Consider the following 18,221-nt stretch of genomic DNA (forward strand, 5'->3'; position numbering starts at 1 on the left):
GCAAATATTGGGGCTAAAGGATGCGTTTTTTCCCCTTGTTCTAAGCATCTCCATTCGGCAAGCTTCAAGAAACGTAATGCAAAGTACTTCTGTGATGGGTTGACTTTGGCTGGATTCCAGGTGCCCACCAAAGCTGCTCTTTCACTCCCCTCCTCGGCTGGAGAGAGGAGAGAAAGTACAACAAGAAGCTTGTGGGTCGCGACAAGGACAAGGAGCGATCATTCAGCAATTGCCGTCAGAGTCAAAAGAGACTGGACTTGGGGAAATTTGTTTCATTTATTGCCAATCGAGTCAGAGTAAGGTAATGAGAACTAAACCCAAATCTTAAAACACCTTCCGCCCACCCCTCCTTTCTTCCCAGGCTCAACTTTGCTCCCCATTTTCTCTGCCTCCTCCCCTCGAGTGCCACAGGAGGTCGGGGAATGGAGGTTGCGGTCCGTTCATCACATGTTGTCTCTGCTGCTCCTTCCTCCTCAGGGGGAGGACTCCTCACACTCTTCCCCTGCTCCAGCCTGGGGTCCCTCCCACGCGAGACAGTCCTCCACGGACTTCTCCAATGTGAGTCCTTCCCAGAGGCTGCAGTTCTTCACCAACTGCTCCAGCCTGGGTGCCTGCCACGGGGTGCCGTCCTTCAGGAACAGGCTGCTCCACGGTGGGTCCCCCACGCGGCCACGAGTCCTGCCAGCAAACCTGTGCCAGCGTGGGCTCCTCTCTCCACGGGGCCACAGGTCCTGCCAGGAGCCTGCTCCAGTTCTGGCTTCCAGTGGGGTCACAGCCTCCTTCGTGCAGCCCCCTGCTCCAGCGTGGGGCCCTCCCCAGCCTGCAGGTGGACATCTGCTCCCCCACGGAGCTCCATGGGCTGCAGGGGCACAGCCGGCCTCGCCATGGTCTTCAGCAGGGGCTGCAGAGGGGTCTCTGCTCCGGCCCCTGGAGCCCCTCCTGCCCCTCCTTCTGCACTGACCCGGGTGTCTGCAGAGATGTTTCTCTCATGTATTCTCGCTCCTCTCTCCCGCTGCAGTTGCTGCCTGCCAGTTCTTACCCCCCTTCTGAAATACGTTATCCCAGACGTGCTACTACTGTTGCTGACTGGCTCGGCCTTGGCCAGCGGTGGGTCCGTCTTGGAGCCGGCTGGCATGGGCTCTACTGGACATAGGGGAAGCTTCTAGCAGCTTCCCACAGAAGCCACCCCTGCAGCCCCCCTGCAATGTTTTTAATTGCTAATAAACATTTGTACCTTAAAAAAAAAAAAAAAAAGATATTTCTAAATACCACAAGACATCTGAAGTGAAGAGGCGTTCTAAAGTTAGTTATCCTACAGGAAATACACAGCTCCACCTGTTACTCCTGCTTTCCCTTGAATACCAGAGTGACCTCTAATCTCAGCCTTGCTTAAGGAGGGTGTTACCTCTGTTGGTAGATCAACCCTTATTTCAGAAGGGGGGGGGGGAGAGAGAGAGAGGGGGGGGGGAGAGAGAGAGAGAGAGAGAGAGAAGGAAAGACGGACAGGCAGCAAGGAAGGCTTGTTTTCCCTTGAAGGAGTCAACTCAGGCAGCACCTGGAGCATCACCGGTGTCTGAGCCTGCGCCCAGAACGTTTGTGCTGTCTGTTACAAGCTCCTGAAGGCACTTGCGACAGCAAAGCAATGCCTTGTAACCCTCTGCCGCCTTCCTGTGCATCAGAAGGCCTGCCTATATCTTCCGCAGCTTTGCCCACAGAAGCCTGAATGGCTGTGCTCCGGGGTGTTGGAAGGCACAACACAAACTTCCTCCGGTCACTAGGACACCCTGAACACAGAAACCAACACAGTTTAATAGGAAGAATCTCACTTTGTCACAGAAACCACCTTTCACATTACATCTTTTCATCCCGTAAGAAAGCATGTGTCCCTACAGTACGTACATAGTTACCCACCAAAACCGCCAACGTCATACAACGTATCCCGCGATACAACGTATCCCGCGATACGCTCGGAGGGGTTTGCGCAGCCCCCGCTCTCTGTGCACCTCACAGACCTCTGCGCTTTCTGCTTCTGCCCCTGGTGCTGGCGGCTCTGTGGCCGATGCACCGGCAAGCCCAGCCGCATCCTCCTCCTCCTCAGAGAGTCCCTGGCCGTGCTCAATGAGCGATTGCTATGAACGTACTGTAAAAAGCCCTTTTTATAGCCCGACACAACACTGGCCAATTTCAACTCTAGCTGAGCTTTGCCCTTTTCTGTTCTCTCCTTACACGTATGAACTACAGCTCTGTGATCTTCCTGCCAAGCCGGACCTTGGTCCCAGGGATCATAACATTCCTTTTTCCACCTGAGTTGAAAAAGGAGGTCCCTGTTCAGCCAAGCTGGTCTTCTGCCCCTCTTGTTTGACTTCAGACTCCACCAGATTGCCTGCTCCCGTGCTTGCAGAAGGTGGTTCTGAAAAACTAAGCTGCTCTATGAGCCCTAAGCCCTCCAAAGCAGCTTCGTAGGGGACACTGCAGACTAGCTCTCTGAGTAGCTTCAAGTTTGCTCTCCTGAAAAGCAAGGTAGCAACTCCTCTGAGCTGTATCTCATTACACTCAAAAGTTTCAACTCCCCTGTTTGGTGATCACTGTTATCCCATCTCCTACGAGTCCTTCTCCATACACAAACAGGAGGGACTAAGAGATCTGTTGGGTAGATAAGCAGCCATGGGGAACCACGGTGAGCAGTGGAGTGAGCTGCTGCATGGGCTACGTGCTTTCCGAGTGCGAAGCCAGCCCCTGGCTCAGTGAGTGCCTGGGAAAGGGAGTCTGCAGCCGTGAAGGACAGAGCCGGCCAGCAGGACAGCTGGCAGCCTTCACTCGGGCATTGCCCACCTTGTGACTGGCTGTACCTGTGATGATGTTAATGCTCTTTGTACACAGGTCTGTTGCGTCGTGCTGTGTTGCGAAGCAGACTTGCAGAGGCGTGCCCTGTCTGCCCATCGGGACTCAAGGCACATTTCCTCCAAGCGCAGCAGCCAGGCTTTGGGCAGCCTCGCCTCATGCTGCTTTTGACATTGCCAACCAGGGTCAAGTTTCTATCCTCGGGTTTTCATGTAGGAACCAATTAGTGAACAAGTCCTGTTTTAATGGAGTGGCAACTCAAACAGTATTACGCTGGTAGAAAGCCTTCAGGAAAAGACTGGTGTCCTGTGGATCTCGCAGTAAGGCAGCCAGCAGCTCTGTTTCTGCTATAGCTACAAACATCCGCGAGTGAAACAACCGCAGCTTTTTAATACAGTTACAGACACGTTTCTTTGCAGACACAAAGCATGCTTTTGTCTTGAACTTTTCATTAGTCTGAAAAAAAGATCCTTGGTAGTATAGGATACCATGCTGTTTATTAAATGTACATAAATTAACATCTACACAGAAAGGATGTTTTCCTCATCAGAAACAATGCTGAAACGATGAGCAACTCTGAAAAGAAAGGTACATAAGGCTCCCGTGCACAAACCCCAAAGCTTCAAAGGAGAAAGGTGAAAGAGCGCTACATCCTTATGTCACAGGACAACCTGTGATTAACCCGAGTTATGGACACTGTCACATCATAGGTAGTTGGGGCCAGTTCAGATCCCCTGCCTTCTAGATCAGCCGCCTTGATGAGCTGGGTGTTTCAACTGTTATAAAGCTGCAGAATCAACCAGGATCGACACTGAAATGACTGTGCTGGCTACAGAATGGCTAGAATAAATATGGGGGTGTGTCCAGTTTTTTTCCGGTCCTGGAGGGTGGGTGGGATTTGGGGCACCATGTAAGCTGGCTTTTTTAACTCCTCCTTCCCATCAGTCCCTAGGCACAGGCACGTGTTGTGGCTGAAAGCAAAGCATCACCACTCCAGTTCTGATTGACAGAAAGGGGGGTGTTTGCGTCGGTCCAGAGAGCGCTGATGGGTCGGAGAAGTAAGAGCGGAGTTTTTGCTGTAGCTAACCTGGAGTTAACTCAGCTAATGGAAACTGCAAGCCAGTCATGTTTGATCAAGAATACTAAGAAAGGGTATTGTGCTGTGTGCTGCATACAAGGACTTGCACCGACCAAAGGGCAGCAAGGGGTGCTCCCTTCTTGTATGCAGCAAGGTGGTGCAGCGTCTCTCTGCCAAGAATGAGTAGCGGCAAAGAAAACCTGGAGGGTTTTATAGTCTGGAACATGCTGTCCAGCGTGTCCCTCGTGTCCCTCTCAGATGATATACACCTCCACGCCCAGCACGCCCCATGGAATCTGCAGGTGACATGCCAGCTCCCCACGGGGGCAGCTGTGCCGGCTGGTGGGCTTTTGCTGACGGAGCCGAGGAGTGAGCCAGCAAGGCCTCCCGCCAGGGCTGGGCTGGGTCTGAGGGCGGTGCGGGGCCGCTCCGGCGTCACGGTGCCCGAGTGAAATGTGCCGGCCGGAGCAGAAGGGCGCGGTGCCTCCCTCCTCGCCTCCGCCGAGGTGGTGCTGGGGCTGCATCGCGCCCCTCAAAGCCCAGGCAGCAGAGCTCATGCGGGCAATCCAGGCAGCAGAAAAAAATCGGCACCTGCAAGAAGAGAGTCCAAAGTGCTGATGAAACCATGAAGGCAGGAAGAGGCACGACTTTGTGCCCCGTTCTTTGGGCAGTGTGCTGTCCAAGGGGCAGTTCCTGGCACACGAGAGGGAACCCTCCCTGGCAGTGGCTACGGCACGGCTTTGTCCCCTTCTCCACACGTGTGACACCCTCAGAGCTCTGCAAGTTGACAGAGATGTGCAGCACTGCTTTGCTAGGCAGCAGAGGTGGGCAGGGCAGCTGTGCTGTGGTCCTTTCCAAAAGCCGAGCAGCAGCACGCCTCACTGTCCCTTGCTAGAAAGCCAGGCTTGAAGGCAAAACACGCTGCTTTGGTATTGTTTGGTTGTTTTTTTCTTCCCTCAATTGTCTCAGGTGCAACGTGAGCTTTTTACGAAGTGCCAGTACCTCAGGGTCTACAGCTACGTGACACAGCTCCTTGCTGCGTCTTTGGGATTCAGACACCAGCAGCCAGTGCTGGGCTTGCCAGCTGACATGAACAGAAAAGGGAGACTTTGCCTCTTTCTGTAGGCAGCGGGTCAAAGAGCTCAAAAAATTGCTATGAGCCTTGTGACTCTGCTGGGGTGTTGCTCAGCCTTGCACAAACAGAGCTGCCACAAGTGCCGAAGGAGAGCTGCCAACGCTGGAGTGATATGTTCCTCCTGACAGACACGCTCTCCCACGGGCAGCTGCGGGCTTCCTGCCCGGTGCCATCTCTGCGCACCTCAGAAATATTGCCCATAGTCGGAGCAGTGTTCGGAGCTTTGAAAGATGGGCAGCAGAGCCTGCTACACACCTGGGCTCCTCGTTCTTCTTGCCTGCCTGGATGTCCTCAGTTGCCCATCCCGCAGAGCTCTGCTCCCAACTTGCTCCTCTCGCTGTCCAGTAGCCCGTTGCTCCCCTCTTCACAGGTTGCTATTCTCGAGCCTGGCAAACTTTCCATTCAATGTATTGTTAGACAGGTCAAGCCATGATAAACGTGAACCAATTCTGCTCTTAAGCACACCTAGCTCATTTTACCTTGACTCCCCAGAGGAGCTCTCCAGGTGTTCACTTTCTGGAGGGACTGGAGGCACCTGCAATGGAAATGTGCAAGTTAACGGGTGGCAAGGACCTTCCTGCCCAATTGCTACCTTAGCTCGGAAAGGCACAGCCCTTGGATGGGTTTGCTCAGCCCAGCTGAGCCAGTTCTGGTGGCATCACCGCACAAACCGCCATGGCCATCCTGCACCACCCTTCCTCTGCACCTTTGCAGAGCTGCCGGCTAGTGGGTGACCTTGCTTGTCCCTGCGGCAGCACTCTCAACTTCTGACAGTGCTGTCACCCTCTTTGTGGCCCTGACATACCGGTGCTGCTTCTGCTTCCACCTCTGGTGCTGGCAACTCCTTGGCCGACGTGCCGGCAAGCCCAGCCACATCCTCCTCCTCCTCAAAGAGCTGCGGGGGACAGAGGAGGACAGTTGCTTGGCTGGGGACAGGCCCCGGGGCCGGTGAGCCTTCCTCCGGGCCAGGAGCGAGCGTGGGCGGCTCTGCTTTCACTAGGGCAGGACGCAGGGGTGGCTGGAGGTGGGGGAGGTGGGGCGGAGCCGGCTTGGTCCCCGAGCCCCAGCCGGGGTCCCTCTGCTGGCTTACCTGGAGGGGCTGGGGCAGCGTGCCGTCCTGGCTGCAGAGAGCTGCCAGGGGCCGGCCGAAGAGACCCACCCTGCCGGCACAGCCCGACTGCCCGGGCGCCTCCGCAGCGGCCAAGGTCCCTCGCCGCGCAAAGGGCCAGGGCAGCCCCCTCGTCCTGCTGCGGGTCCCGCCTGCCGCCAGGGAAAACAGAGCAGAGAGCCATGGAGGGCAAGCGCCAGGTGAATGCTGCCCGAGCCTCTGCGTGCTGGGCGTCCCCGCCAGCAGCGAGGGAGAGGCGTGGCTGGGGAACGAGGCGCCCCGGGGGCTCAGCTCTCTGCGGCCGTGCCCTGCGGGAAGGGCAGCAGCAGCCCCTGAGCAGCGCGGCTGCCGCCTGCCAGCGCAGGAGAGAGGGGCCGTCCTGCCCCCGTCTCCTCCAAACTCACCGTCCGAGTGGCCACGTCCACCTTGGCTGCCGGAGGGGACGGGAGGTGGCCGCTGCTGGGCACCAGCCTGCAAGAAATGCGCTGCGCTCAGCGAGCAGCCCCGCAGCACGAAGGGCCCCTGGCGAGCTGCATCGGCCGCAGGCCATGAGTGAGATGTGGGGACGGCCGAGATGGCGGCCCGGGGGCTCCTCACCTCTGCCAGGCCCTCGACCAGCCTCTCCAGGCTGCTGGCGTTGAGTGTTTTGGCCTGGGCAAGGGGAGAAGAGCAGCAGGTGAGAAGCCATGGGGCTGGTGCGGGGTTGGAGCAGCCCCTGGGGCAGAGCAGGGCCGGGAGGGACACTCACGGCATTGCGGCCGCGCAGCTCCTTCAGCAGGAGCTTGATGGAGGGCAGCTGGGTGACGCGGGCTCCCTCCACTCCTTCTGCTGGCCTGTGCACGGGGCAGGGGCAGAGAAAGAGCTGTGTGAGACTCAAGCTGCCTCTTCCCTCACCTGCCAGCCCGGGGAGCCCTTCCAAGCTGCCCCGAAGCAGCTGGGCACCGCCCGGCCGTCGAGCGGAGAGCAGTGGCAAGGGGGGAGGACGGGGCTGGGTGAAGCAGCTCCGCCAGCTCTGCCCACTCCAGAGCCGCCCGCAGCCGTGGGGGCAGCTCTCCCCAGCTCAGGAGCGGCGTTTCCGCATCATACGGCTACGGCTAGAGCATCCCCCCGTGCTGTGAGCACGGGCCCCCCAAGCTGCTCTGCCAGGCAGGGCTTACCCACGGAGCGCGCTGAGCCAGAGCTCCTTCAGCGAGCGGGAGCTGCAGGAAAGAGAGGAGAAAGAGCCTGAGCGCCCGCTGCTGCCCAGCCCGCGGGCAGAGGCGGGCGCCGGCACAGCCCTGCCCCGTGGGGACGGCTGCAGAGGCAGGAGGAAGCGGCGTGGGGCCGGACAGAAGCGCTGCCCGGCCCTGCCGGGGGACGTGGCACCGAGACCCACCAGAAGGTGACGACGCAGAAGCCGTAGGGCCAGGCGAGGACGAGGGACGTGGTGGCCTTGTCCTCCTCCTCCTGGGCGGCATCCCCGGCCGCCCCCTTGCCGCCGCTCAGCACCCACAGCCGGCGCAGGGCCAGGCAGAGCTGCGGGCGCGGGGCGCTGCCATGTCTGCAGAGAGGAGCGGCAGGGAGTGACCTGGAGGTGGCCGAGCCCGGCGGCTGCCCTCTGGCCTCCGCCTGCCCCGCGCACGGCCACGGGTGCAGCCAGCAGCAGGGTGCCGGGGCCTGGGGCTGCTCCTTGGGCGTCCCTGCCCCGGTGCCGGGGCCAGGCCTTAGGAGGAAAGGCAGCCGGGGTCTGCGCCTCTTACTTGGCCTTGGCGATGATCAAGGCATCGCTGAAGAGGAGGAGGTGCCTCTTCCCCGTCCCGCGGCCCTGCGTCACCCGCACGCGCTGGTGGAGCAGCGGCTCGGCTGATGCCGGGCCGGGCGCGCACTGCTGCTCGGGGCCAGGGTAGACCCTGCAGAGCACGCGGCAAAGGGCGTGAGAAAGGCGGCTGCTGCGGGGCCCGGCTGCGCCGGCGTGTCCCCGAGCCGCGGGGGGAGCCCACCTGGAGCCGTAGCAGCAGTTCAGCTGGCCCATCGTGCCGGGGCCAGGGGAGTCCTCGCGCCGGACACGCTGCTGGGGCTCCGGAGAGCTCCCAGCCGGCTGGAGCGAGGCTGTCGAGGGGGTCCCGGTGCCGGGCAGTGCCGCTGGGTGAGAGCTGGTCTCTCCCTGGAGCTGCCGGGTGCTGGCAGAGCCGTGCCTGCAGGCACTGTGGCCGTTGCCGGGCCAGCGCCGCGACATCACAGCTGCCATTCCAAGCCCGGGGGGGGGGCTGGGGGGCGGGGCTGGGGGAGGGGCTCCTGTCTCTCTCGGCCTGGGGAGCCCGGGCCTGGGCACAGCACTGCGGGCATGGCCTCAGCAGCGCTGAGCAGAGGGCAAGGCTCCCCTCCCTCCAGCTGCTGGCAAGGCTTTGCCCAGCGCAGCCCAGGGCACCGCCGCCCGCCGCCTTTGGCCAAGGGCACGGTGCTGGCTGCTGCTCAGCTTGGTGTCCAGCAGGACCCACGGGCCTGTTGCGTTAAGAGGCAGAGCAATTTGGTAGAAACTAAGCCCCCTTGCTTTCCAGTCGATCCTCAGATATCAGAGGGACTGGGGGCGGCTGAGCTTAGGTTCTGAGTGATGCCCAAAGTCAGCGTTAGTAGTCCGGTCGCGCCCAACACCTTTGTTGGACTATCACGGGTCCGGATGCACTACTAACATCACACTACCTGCTCAGCCGGACACCTCCTGAACTAACACGGCCACACTCAGAGGTACGGTCGCGTTCAGGGACCACACACGGCTGAGTCAATCAATAGTGCGATTTATTGAACACACGGCTGAGTCAATCAATAGTGCGATTTATTGAAGCAACAGATATACAGGTTCTTTGGATTGCCGGTGATAAATTCACTACCTATAAAGCACGTGCAAATGCTAAAACTACGAGGGACACTACTTGGCTATAAACGCCTTAAAAGATGTAAAGTGACTCTATATAGAGATTTCTAAGTTTCCCGGGAAGGCACTTGGTATGACCAAGGGTTCAAATCTTGCCCAACGGCGTCCCGATGGGGGGGAAGAGAGGCTCAGCCCGTCGACTGATCCCAGAAGTTAGAGTGGTACACAACGATGGTATCTTCCCTAACATCCAGCTCTTAAAACATTATTTTATAGTGTTTTACTTCGCAGGTGGAGCTTGAGTGACTCTAGTCATACATACCTTTATCAGGATTGGTGCAGAATTCTCTCGCTTCGCGTTTAAAGGTACAGACTAGGAAAAATTCAGTGCGCACACTCATTGAGGAGGGGTCGCACCTTGGGGGGGTGGTAGCTTTTGAGAGGGGTGTGCGTTTTAGTATTATAATGATATTATAATTAGCAAAGTTCACTCTAAGGACAGCACTTCATCAAAGTTGACAGGTCTTTGGCCCAGGACATTGTAAGCGCAGCTTATCAATGTACATCCTGTGCATCCCTAAACTCCCCTGTTCACAGAGCGTGGCCGCGAGGTCTCCACTCCGCTCCAGCCTCCATGTAATCTCTCCCAGAGTCAGCACACCAGGCGCCCCTGATGTTGCCAACATCCAAGGCTGTTCAGGGAGTCTCCATGGCACAGACCCGTTGTGCATGAGTGCTACGTTCCACCTGGTTTCAAGGCTGTTCTTAGAGGGTAAATTTCCAAAGTACCCCTCAGCGATTACTCCACATTATCCACCCCGTGACTATAGTCACTCAAGCTTCACGATTCTTTTCTTTTAGAATAGATGGGAAGTGTCACATACACTCTTGCTATGAGGATCATCGAGTGCACAGATATTTTCTGGGGATACGGACAAACGTTTCAACAGAATCCAAAGTCTAAAATGGAAAGCAATTGTTAAAATAAAACATGATGCGGTGAGCATTAATAAGACAACAACAGGGTGAAGCATCTCGTTGAAGATTCCTGTTGTGGTATGTGACCATCCAAACAAAGTGTCCCACCAGTGGTGTCCTCCATCCCTTCTTACTCTTTCCAACACATGATGTATTCTCTCTACATCATGATGGACAGTAATCAGAGTCTTTTGTCCATTTTCCCGAACTTGTCTCAACAACCGCTTCAGGTCTTCATGTTGTAATAGTTTTCTCACCAGGGTAAGATTCATTCCTACAGGGACAGGTAGCAGATCTCAAAATAGAATATAATTTGATTGTACTAGTTGGTAAGATGTAACAGGAGCTGAATAGATAAAGTGACATCCTACAATTTTAGTAAAGTTACAAACACAAATATTTGAGCGATTGTTAGTATTCACAGTAACATTATCTACAAACACAAAATCACAAGGGGTTCTCATACAAGCGCACCCTTTTCCAATATATACAAGCACAGTTTCAAGGGTTTCATTGGGATGTATTTCAAAATGACAAATGTTTCGTTCAGTGTCAAGACAAATGTCTTGGCCTTTGATGATGTCACTTTCACAAATGAATCCCTGCTGTTCCCGTACCACACATGCAGCAACGTCAATAGTTTGCCATCTGTTTTCATTTCGTTGGGCCCATACTCTATGCTCTATAGGATAGAGTATAGTTCCGTTGTGATTTAATCCTAACGCAATGATTGGGTATATGGTATATACCCAAGCATTGCATATTGTTAAGACAAAAGCAGTGGCTTTGCCATCAGTAGGGTTGCAGGTAAAATTGACCAAATACCACCATGACTGGAATTTTCTCTCAAAGGTAGTTGCATTATCCCAAACTACCTTTCGAATTTCAGAGGGTAAGATGCCCTCTTCACCTTCTCTTATAATTGCTGCCACCACAGATTGCATCCATAGTTGAGCTTGGATGCAACTGAGAGCGAGAGTAATATTATTTTGGGCTGCACCAAGTGCATCCACAATCAATTGGTGATCCTTTTCGTTTGTTTCTCCCCACTGAGGTAACAAATCTGACACAAGCCATTGGTTAGTTCCCAGTGCTACTAGAGAAGACCGCAATGGGTGTCCTAATTTGCTTAAATCACTTGTTGTCGTGCTCAGTTTGTTTATGAGTACTTCAGCATCTATACTGTTTAAGACTCCCAATCCTGTCCCTATAATACCGGTTGCGTCTCTCCTTGTCCGTCTTGAAGAGACGAGGGTTCGCCCATGTAACCAGGCTAACCATCCTGCATGGGATATATTTAGGAATGGTGAACAGGTTGGTTTAATTGTAGAAATGTTAATTTGCATCAACATCTCCACCTGTTTGAGGGAGTATGACGGATTAAACAGCACTTGTTGCTGACCTGTATATTTGATTATGTAAGGGCCTGTGTTGAAGATGAAGGGAGTTAGACCAATGGGAGGCCGAGTTGGTACATTTTTAGATGTTTGCGGGGGTAAAGGTTTCTTATCCTTTGATGTTGCTGTATCAATCATAAATTCAAATATTAATTCCGTGCCTTCGGAACCCCAAAGGCAGTATACAATTATGGGTTTGGTCAGAGTAAAATTGTACCAACAATCCAAATTTGGTTTGGTTATTTTGTAACACTCAGCGTTGTAGTTCTTTGGTCTGGTAGAGTCGGTATGATATGCTTTGATTTCGGTTGGCCTATGGTAATTAGGTCCGTTAGTTACTCGGCGGCTGATTTGTATTGCCTGTCCTGAAATGGCTTGAAGTTCAGCCATCTGAAGAGAGTCATTCCAACTCCATTCATCCTTCGAAAACACTTCATCTCCATGTATAACTAGAGTAGAGAGATTTAAGTTCCTTTTGTTTTGTAGTGTTCCAACACTTCCACTCTATCGTGACAATGCATGGTCCCAAGGGTCATTATGAGATGTCATAGTGACAATGGGTATGTTCCTAGCTCCGTATTTCAGGGTGTCAAATAGGATGTATGGAGTTAGGCCTGGTGGTGTATCTGGGTTAGGTTCAATTATGTCTATTTTGAACCGAAACAACAACCCTGTACAATGTGGTTGTGATGGCCCTAAACCCGTACAGTGTTGTTGCCACTTACAAGTCACAATAGTGGGTTCCACCAGCGTAAAGTTATACCAACAATCCCATTTGTCAGCGACACAACACTTTGAGGCTACTGGGTTTCCGTATATTGCCATTAATGTGGCTTTCTCATGGGTTGATCCGTTAATCGTCCTACACCCTATCTGGATTCCTTCTCCTGCTTTTCCCTTCAGGATTGGAAGCCATCCGTTATCCCAGCTCCACTCATGTCTTGAAAACACCTCGGCCCCATGCATAACCACAGTGGCTAAGTTTAATTTTTCTTTGACGGCACGTGTTCCTATGACTCCAGTGTGTCCGATATCGGCTTGGGACCATGGCCAACCTGGATCTTTCCAGCTATACATCAAAGGAAGTTGTATTAAAGTCAGAACTAAGCACCACATTTTTCACCAAAGTGGTTCACTTTGCAACCACAGACATCTGCCTCAATTCAGAGCCTTCTTTTCCTGGATTCCTGTGAACACAAGAAGAAATAAACGTGCTCGGTTGTATTCAACCGGCAAGGTTAGAAAGAGGGTGAGATCCACCGGGTACTAATCCGGTGTACTTTTCCTGAGCAATCTTTGGCTTCCCATGCGTAGGGATTTTTGGGGGTAGTCAGTACCATGGCTACTGTTCCAATCTGGGGCATTTTCACTAGCACAGGTTGTCTGGTGTAAAATCCTGTGGGATAGTCTCCTGGTTTAGTATGAACCTTTGGGGTGATTGTATCGGCAGATACACAGAAGGCTTTCATTTTGGGGCAGCCATCTCCGCTCCATCGATTATTCAGTTGGTAGATGGCGTCATACAATCGTAAATGCCATCCAGATTCATGAGTTTTTGCGAAACGCTTGACCAATGCATTGGTGCGCTCGACAATGTCATTAGCCTGAGGATAGTAGGGAGTGTGGAATACCCACCGAATCCCTTCCTCTTTGGCCCAACTTTGTACCACGGCAGCTGTAAAGTGTGAGCCGTTATCACTTCGAATTTCTTCTGGTAGGGGAAGTGGCCTGAACCATCCCTTAAGGCCCTTCACCGTGTTTTCTCCGGTGGCTGACGTGAAGTCAGCAGCCATGGTGAGACCAGATATAACCTCTACTCCCACCAGAACGTATTTTTTCCCACATGACGGTCGCTATGGGCCGATGTAATCAATCGGCCAGGAGAGCCATAATGTCTTCCTGTCGCGAATGTGTAGGGGGGGCGCCTTACTCGGATGGTCTTTATTAAGCCATAAACAACATTGTGAACAGGCAGTCACTACTTGTTCACATAGTTTAACTGATATGGGCCATCCTCGGGCTATACCTTCCCAGTATAAATCAGCTCGTCCGGTGTGGCCACGCTTAACATGCAACCATTCAAGTAAACGTTCCCACTCTTGGTTATTATCTGCAACATCAATTTGTCGCAACCGCGTAAGGCTGTCTACCCGTTGGTTGAATTGAGCAGTAATAGAGTTTGATTGATCATGTCCTTTTACCCAGCCCACACATAGTGTCCGCTGTTTTCCTGTTTCTAACAGTTGTTTCCAACTATCCGTTTGCCAGACTGGAACCCTGTTCACTTGCCAATCATTGACCGCCCAGTGGCCAATCCATTCAGTGGCTCCTTTAAAAACAGCATATGAATCAGTGTAGATATGGCTAGCACCGTGTTGCGCAGCTAATAGAACTGCTCTAAGTTCCCCTACTTGTGCACTGCCTTCACTGGTTTCAATCAATTTTTCTCCTGTTACCACTTCCAGTGCTACAGCCGTGTACTTCCACTTGTTGTTCTCCCTATGGGATGATGCATCAGTAAACCATAGTCCTGTTAGATCACTGTCTTCCTTTAGAGGAGGTGCTTCCTGAATTGGGGATGGTTTGTTTGGCGGAGCCTGGAACAACAGGGTACTATCTATGTCTTTTTGTAGTTTAGATATTTTAATATTACCTTCAGTAATTGGCATAATTTCATTAATGCCCTCTAGGTATGCATACCATTTACGAACTGTGGGTTTCTGAGCCATACCAGCAGGTGGTATTGTCCCTTTACGTACTATGTCCAGGAGGCGGAAGGGTCCTCGAATAATCACGCTTTGTTCTCTCCTTATTTGTTCTGTTTGTTTCACTGCTCGCACTAGCGACAGTAAACCCTTCTCAAGATCTGAATATCTCCTTTCAGTATCGCTGAAAGAGTGAGATGTAAATTCTAGTGGCCTTTCCGGTCCTTCTGGCCCCTTTTGCCATAGGTTACAATGAGAGCCATGTTCACTGAACCCCCATTCCACATAAATAGGGTCAGTTGGATGTGTGGGACCAAGTTGTTGGAATAACCTCAGCTCCTTAATTAGAATGTGTTTGCACCAATAACTTAGGGTTCCCAAAACTTGTTGTAATTCCTTTACACTAGGTGGCCTTTGTCCAGACTCTATTTTTCCCAGGGTATCCTGAGGAATAGAAGCAGCTCCATTAACCCACCAGACTCCCAGGAATTTAACTTCCTGTGCTGGTCCCTGACACTTTGCGCCTGGAATTTCTAATCCTAAATCGAGCAGTGTTTTCCGAATGATTTCCATGGTGTCTCTTACACTCTCTTGGCTTTTTCCCCCTATCAGAATGTCATCGATGTACTGATATACTGTGCTATCAGATGAAACAGGAATTTCTGCTAAGATTTTAGCCAAAGCATTGCGGGCAATTGTGGGGGAATGTTTATATCCTTGTGGAAGCCTGTAAAAGTGTATTGGATCCCTTTCCATGTGAAAGCAAACTGTGCTTTGTCCTGTTCAAGGAGAGGGATCATGAAAAACGTATCTTTGACATCCAAGGCAGCCATCCAAGGATGGGCAGCGCCTTGTATCAATGTCACTATTTCTGCCATGTTTGGAACTGCAGCAGTCAAAGGTGCCGTATGAGCATTTAACTGGCGGTAATCTACCGTAAAACGCCACTGCCCGGTCGGTTTCTTTACTGGCCACACCGGTGAATTGTATGGCGAATGAGTTCGTTTAATAATGCCTCTTTCTTCTAATTCTGTCACCACCCTGTCAATTCCCATAAGTGTTGGGATCACCCTGCACGGCTCGGCCTTGAGGAGAAGGAGCTGTGATAAACAACTAAGAAGAAGCGAGGAAAACAGGAACACCTGCAAGCAGCGGATCCTGACTGTGTGAGGCGCGTGGACAGCGCGTGATATTTTGTGCACAGCCAATTGCAACAGTGTGTGTAACAAGCTGTAACCAATCATGAGTGTGTGCGCAGTGACTAAGCGAAAATTATGATATATATTGGAGTCAGACAAGACAATAAACGGCTTCGGAATTTAACTCTCATAGAGTTGTGAAGTCCATCCTTCTCCCGCAGTCAATGGCATTGTGGGGAATTTTGAGGGATACATGGAAGGGGAACACTGGATCCCGTTAGAGGACATCTCCAGTCTTAGCTCTCTTTGTTTGGACAATGGCACGATGGGAAATGGGGATTCCTTCAGTGTGGTGGGTTACAGAGGGACACCACTGTCACTGGATCTTGTTCTCATTTGGGGTCACCCCGCTGGGGGCGCGGTATCTGCTGGGGGTTGTCCGGGTTTTAGGGCTAGGACCCAAACTTTGGGACAGGCGTGTGGAGGGATGGATGGAGGAGAGGAAGAGAAGGTATGTTGACCATACCCCCCGTAGAAGATGACCTTCCCTGTCCCCTCCACACCATCTCAGTGGGCTTCCACCACTCCTACAACTATGTGGTGGAGCAAACAGACACTCCCCTCCTTGAGGACCTTCTGGAGGGTGTCCCTGCCTGGTGGCAATGTCACGGCTCCTGTCATTCCCCGCCCCCAGGGGACAAATTAAGTTCAAGCGTCCATCCCCCACCATGTGTCCCCTTCCTCCCGTGTGGTTTTCCTGCCTCCTTCCTCTTGCGTGAGTGTTTCCTGCCTGGCGCTGGGTGGAGAGGAAGTGGCATCTAACGGTCACAGCCACCATCGCTGACAGGGACACTCAGGATCCACCACCCAGGCTGGGAGCTCCAGGAACGGACATGTGAGTCCCTGAGGTACAGGAGGGAAGTCTGGTGGGGTGGAAGGTCTGAAAGATCTGGGGGTGGGGGGACTAGAAGGTTAGCAGGGTGACTAGGAGGTCTCAGTGGACAACTGAGATGTCTGGAGGTCAACTGGGTGGTGTGCTGGCCAACTGGGAGGTCTGGGGGGCAACTGGGAGGTCAGGAGGTGCCAATATGGAGGGAAACAGCTGAGGGGGTAAAGGAAGAAGAGGTGGAAACCTCAGAGAGTGAGGAGAAGGAAGGAGAGGTGGTGGGATGGATTAGAAAGGGAGGGAGCATGGGGATGGGTGAGTTGAGAGGTGGGTTGGAGAGATGGAGAGGTCGAGGGATGGAGAGAGGGATGAAGGGATGGAAGCATGAAGAATGGGATGGATGGATGGAGGGATGAAGGCAGGGACAGAGGAAGACCTGCATTTTCTCTGGAGGTTTGTGTCTCCCCCTCTCCCCACAGCCCATCCCCACCACCACGATGTCCTCGTCCCCTGCCAATTCTTCATACACCCACAATGTCACGTCCGCTCCTGTCCCAGGCGCGGTGGTGGGGTTGACCCTGCTGGCAGCGGCAGTGGCTGTGGGTCTGCCGGGCAATGCTGTGGTCCTCTGGAGCTGCATCATCACCCACCGTCACAGTGTCCCCATCCTCCTCATCTTCCACTTGGCCTTGGCCGATATGGTCACCCTCCTCACCGGTCCCGTCTACCTCCGGGCCTTGAGCCTTGGCCAATGGGATATGGGCTTGGCTCTCTGCCGCGGGTGTAACTACCTCTGCGCCGCCGCCATGTACGTCAGCGTCTTCCTCATCACTCTTCTGGGGCTCCATCGGTGCTTGGTGGTCTCCAGGCCGGCGGTGGCTGTGGTGATGGCAGGTGGTCGTGCTGAGCAGTTGACTCACAGAGTAGTGGTGGCAACTTGGTTGGTGGCTTTGGTGTTGGCCATCCCATCCATCGTCTTCCGGCAGGTGAAGGATGGGCACTGCCAGCGGGTGCATGGCGCAGGGGCTTGGCTGGTGCTGCACAACCTTCTGGAGACCATCTTGGGTTGGGCTCTACCACTGACTGCTGTAGCCACTGGCTATGGGTTACTGGTCCACCGGTTGCGCCAGACTCGCTTGGCCCAGCGCAGTCGTACCTTCCGGCTGGTGGCCTCCGTGGTAGTGGCCTTTGCTGTCACGTGGGGACCTTACCACCTGGCCAGCTTGTTGGAGGTGGCAGTGGTCCTACAAGGCGGGGGACACACACTGAAGGCAGTTGCCAAAGCCACCCGGCCACCGGCCACTGCCTTGGCCTTCCTCAGCAGCGCCATGAACCCCCTCCTCTACGCCTGTGCCGGGCGGGGGCTGCGCTGCCGTGCCGGGGGGTCCCTCCTGCCGCGGCTCCTGGAGGTCTCGGTCAGCAGCAGCAGCTCCCGAGGGACCGTGGCCAAGGGGACCCAGTGCTGGGGGAGGGGCTGGAGGGGGGGGAGAGGGAGGGGAGGGGAGAAGGAGGGAACGACGGATGGGGAGGAGGCGGGGGTGGGAGAGGGGAGGGTGTGACGGTGGGGGAGGGTCTGGAGAGGTGGGAGTGGGCACAGTGGAGACCCCAACACAAACCCCTCCCTTGGGTCGTCCCTCCTCTTCCCCAGCTCCCGCCAGGCCGGGCCTCGCCCCATCCCTGTGCCCCTCCCCCGGCCCCCCCCCTCCAAGCCCCAGCCCCCACCGCCCCAGCCCCCCTCCACCCCCCTCGGTCCACCCCTCCCTCGACCCCTCCCCCACCCCTCCCTCCCTCCGCCCGGGTGGGGGCCTGGGGGGGGGGGTCGTGGGGCGGGGCCTGGGTCTGGGGGAGCCCCCGGTGGGGTCGGGGGTGCCAGGGGTGTCGCCGGGGGTCGCTCAGCATCCCAGAGCCCGGGGGGGTTGGGCGAGGGGCCTCCGCAGGGCATCACCCCACCCCCACGGCCCCACCCAGCCTGGCCCTTGCCCCGCCCCCACGGCCCCGCCCGGCCCCTCACCCATCACAGGAGAGAGGAGAAACAACAACGTGGGGCCTCGTGTCACCTGCGTCACCTGCGTCACCCGCGTCGCCCGCGTCACCTGCGTCACC

General features: G+C 54.7%; 1 protein-coding gene across 1 annotated transcript in view; it reads left to right on the forward strand.

Annotated features, from left to right (window-relative positions):
- Window positions 1–17,775, forward strand: part of LOC309416271 (leukotriene B4 receptor 1-like) — a gene marked incomplete at its 5' end in the record, with an annotated part of 112,143 nt that extends 94,368 nt beyond the window's left edge. Inside the window, 2 exons of the mRNA XM_082015843.1 lie at window positions 15,454–15,584; window positions 16,598–17,775. Of these exons, the coding sequence (XP_081871969.1) occupies window positions 15,454–15,584; window positions 16,598–17,677 (1,211 nt within the window). The 3' untranslated portion in view covers window positions 17,678–17,775. The remainder of the gene's footprint in view (window positions 1–15,453; window positions 15,585–16,597) is intronic.
- Between the last annotated feature and the right edge of the window lie 446 nt (window positions 17,776–18,221).

The sequence above is a fragment of the Phaethon aethereus genome, assembly GCF_964289735.1.
Source record: "Phaethon aethereus genome assembly, contig: HAP1_SCAFFOLD_115, whole genome shotgun sequence".
Taxonomy (NCBI): Eukaryota; Metazoa; Chordata; class Aves; order Phaethontiformes; family Phaethontidae; genus Phaethon; species Phaethon aethereus.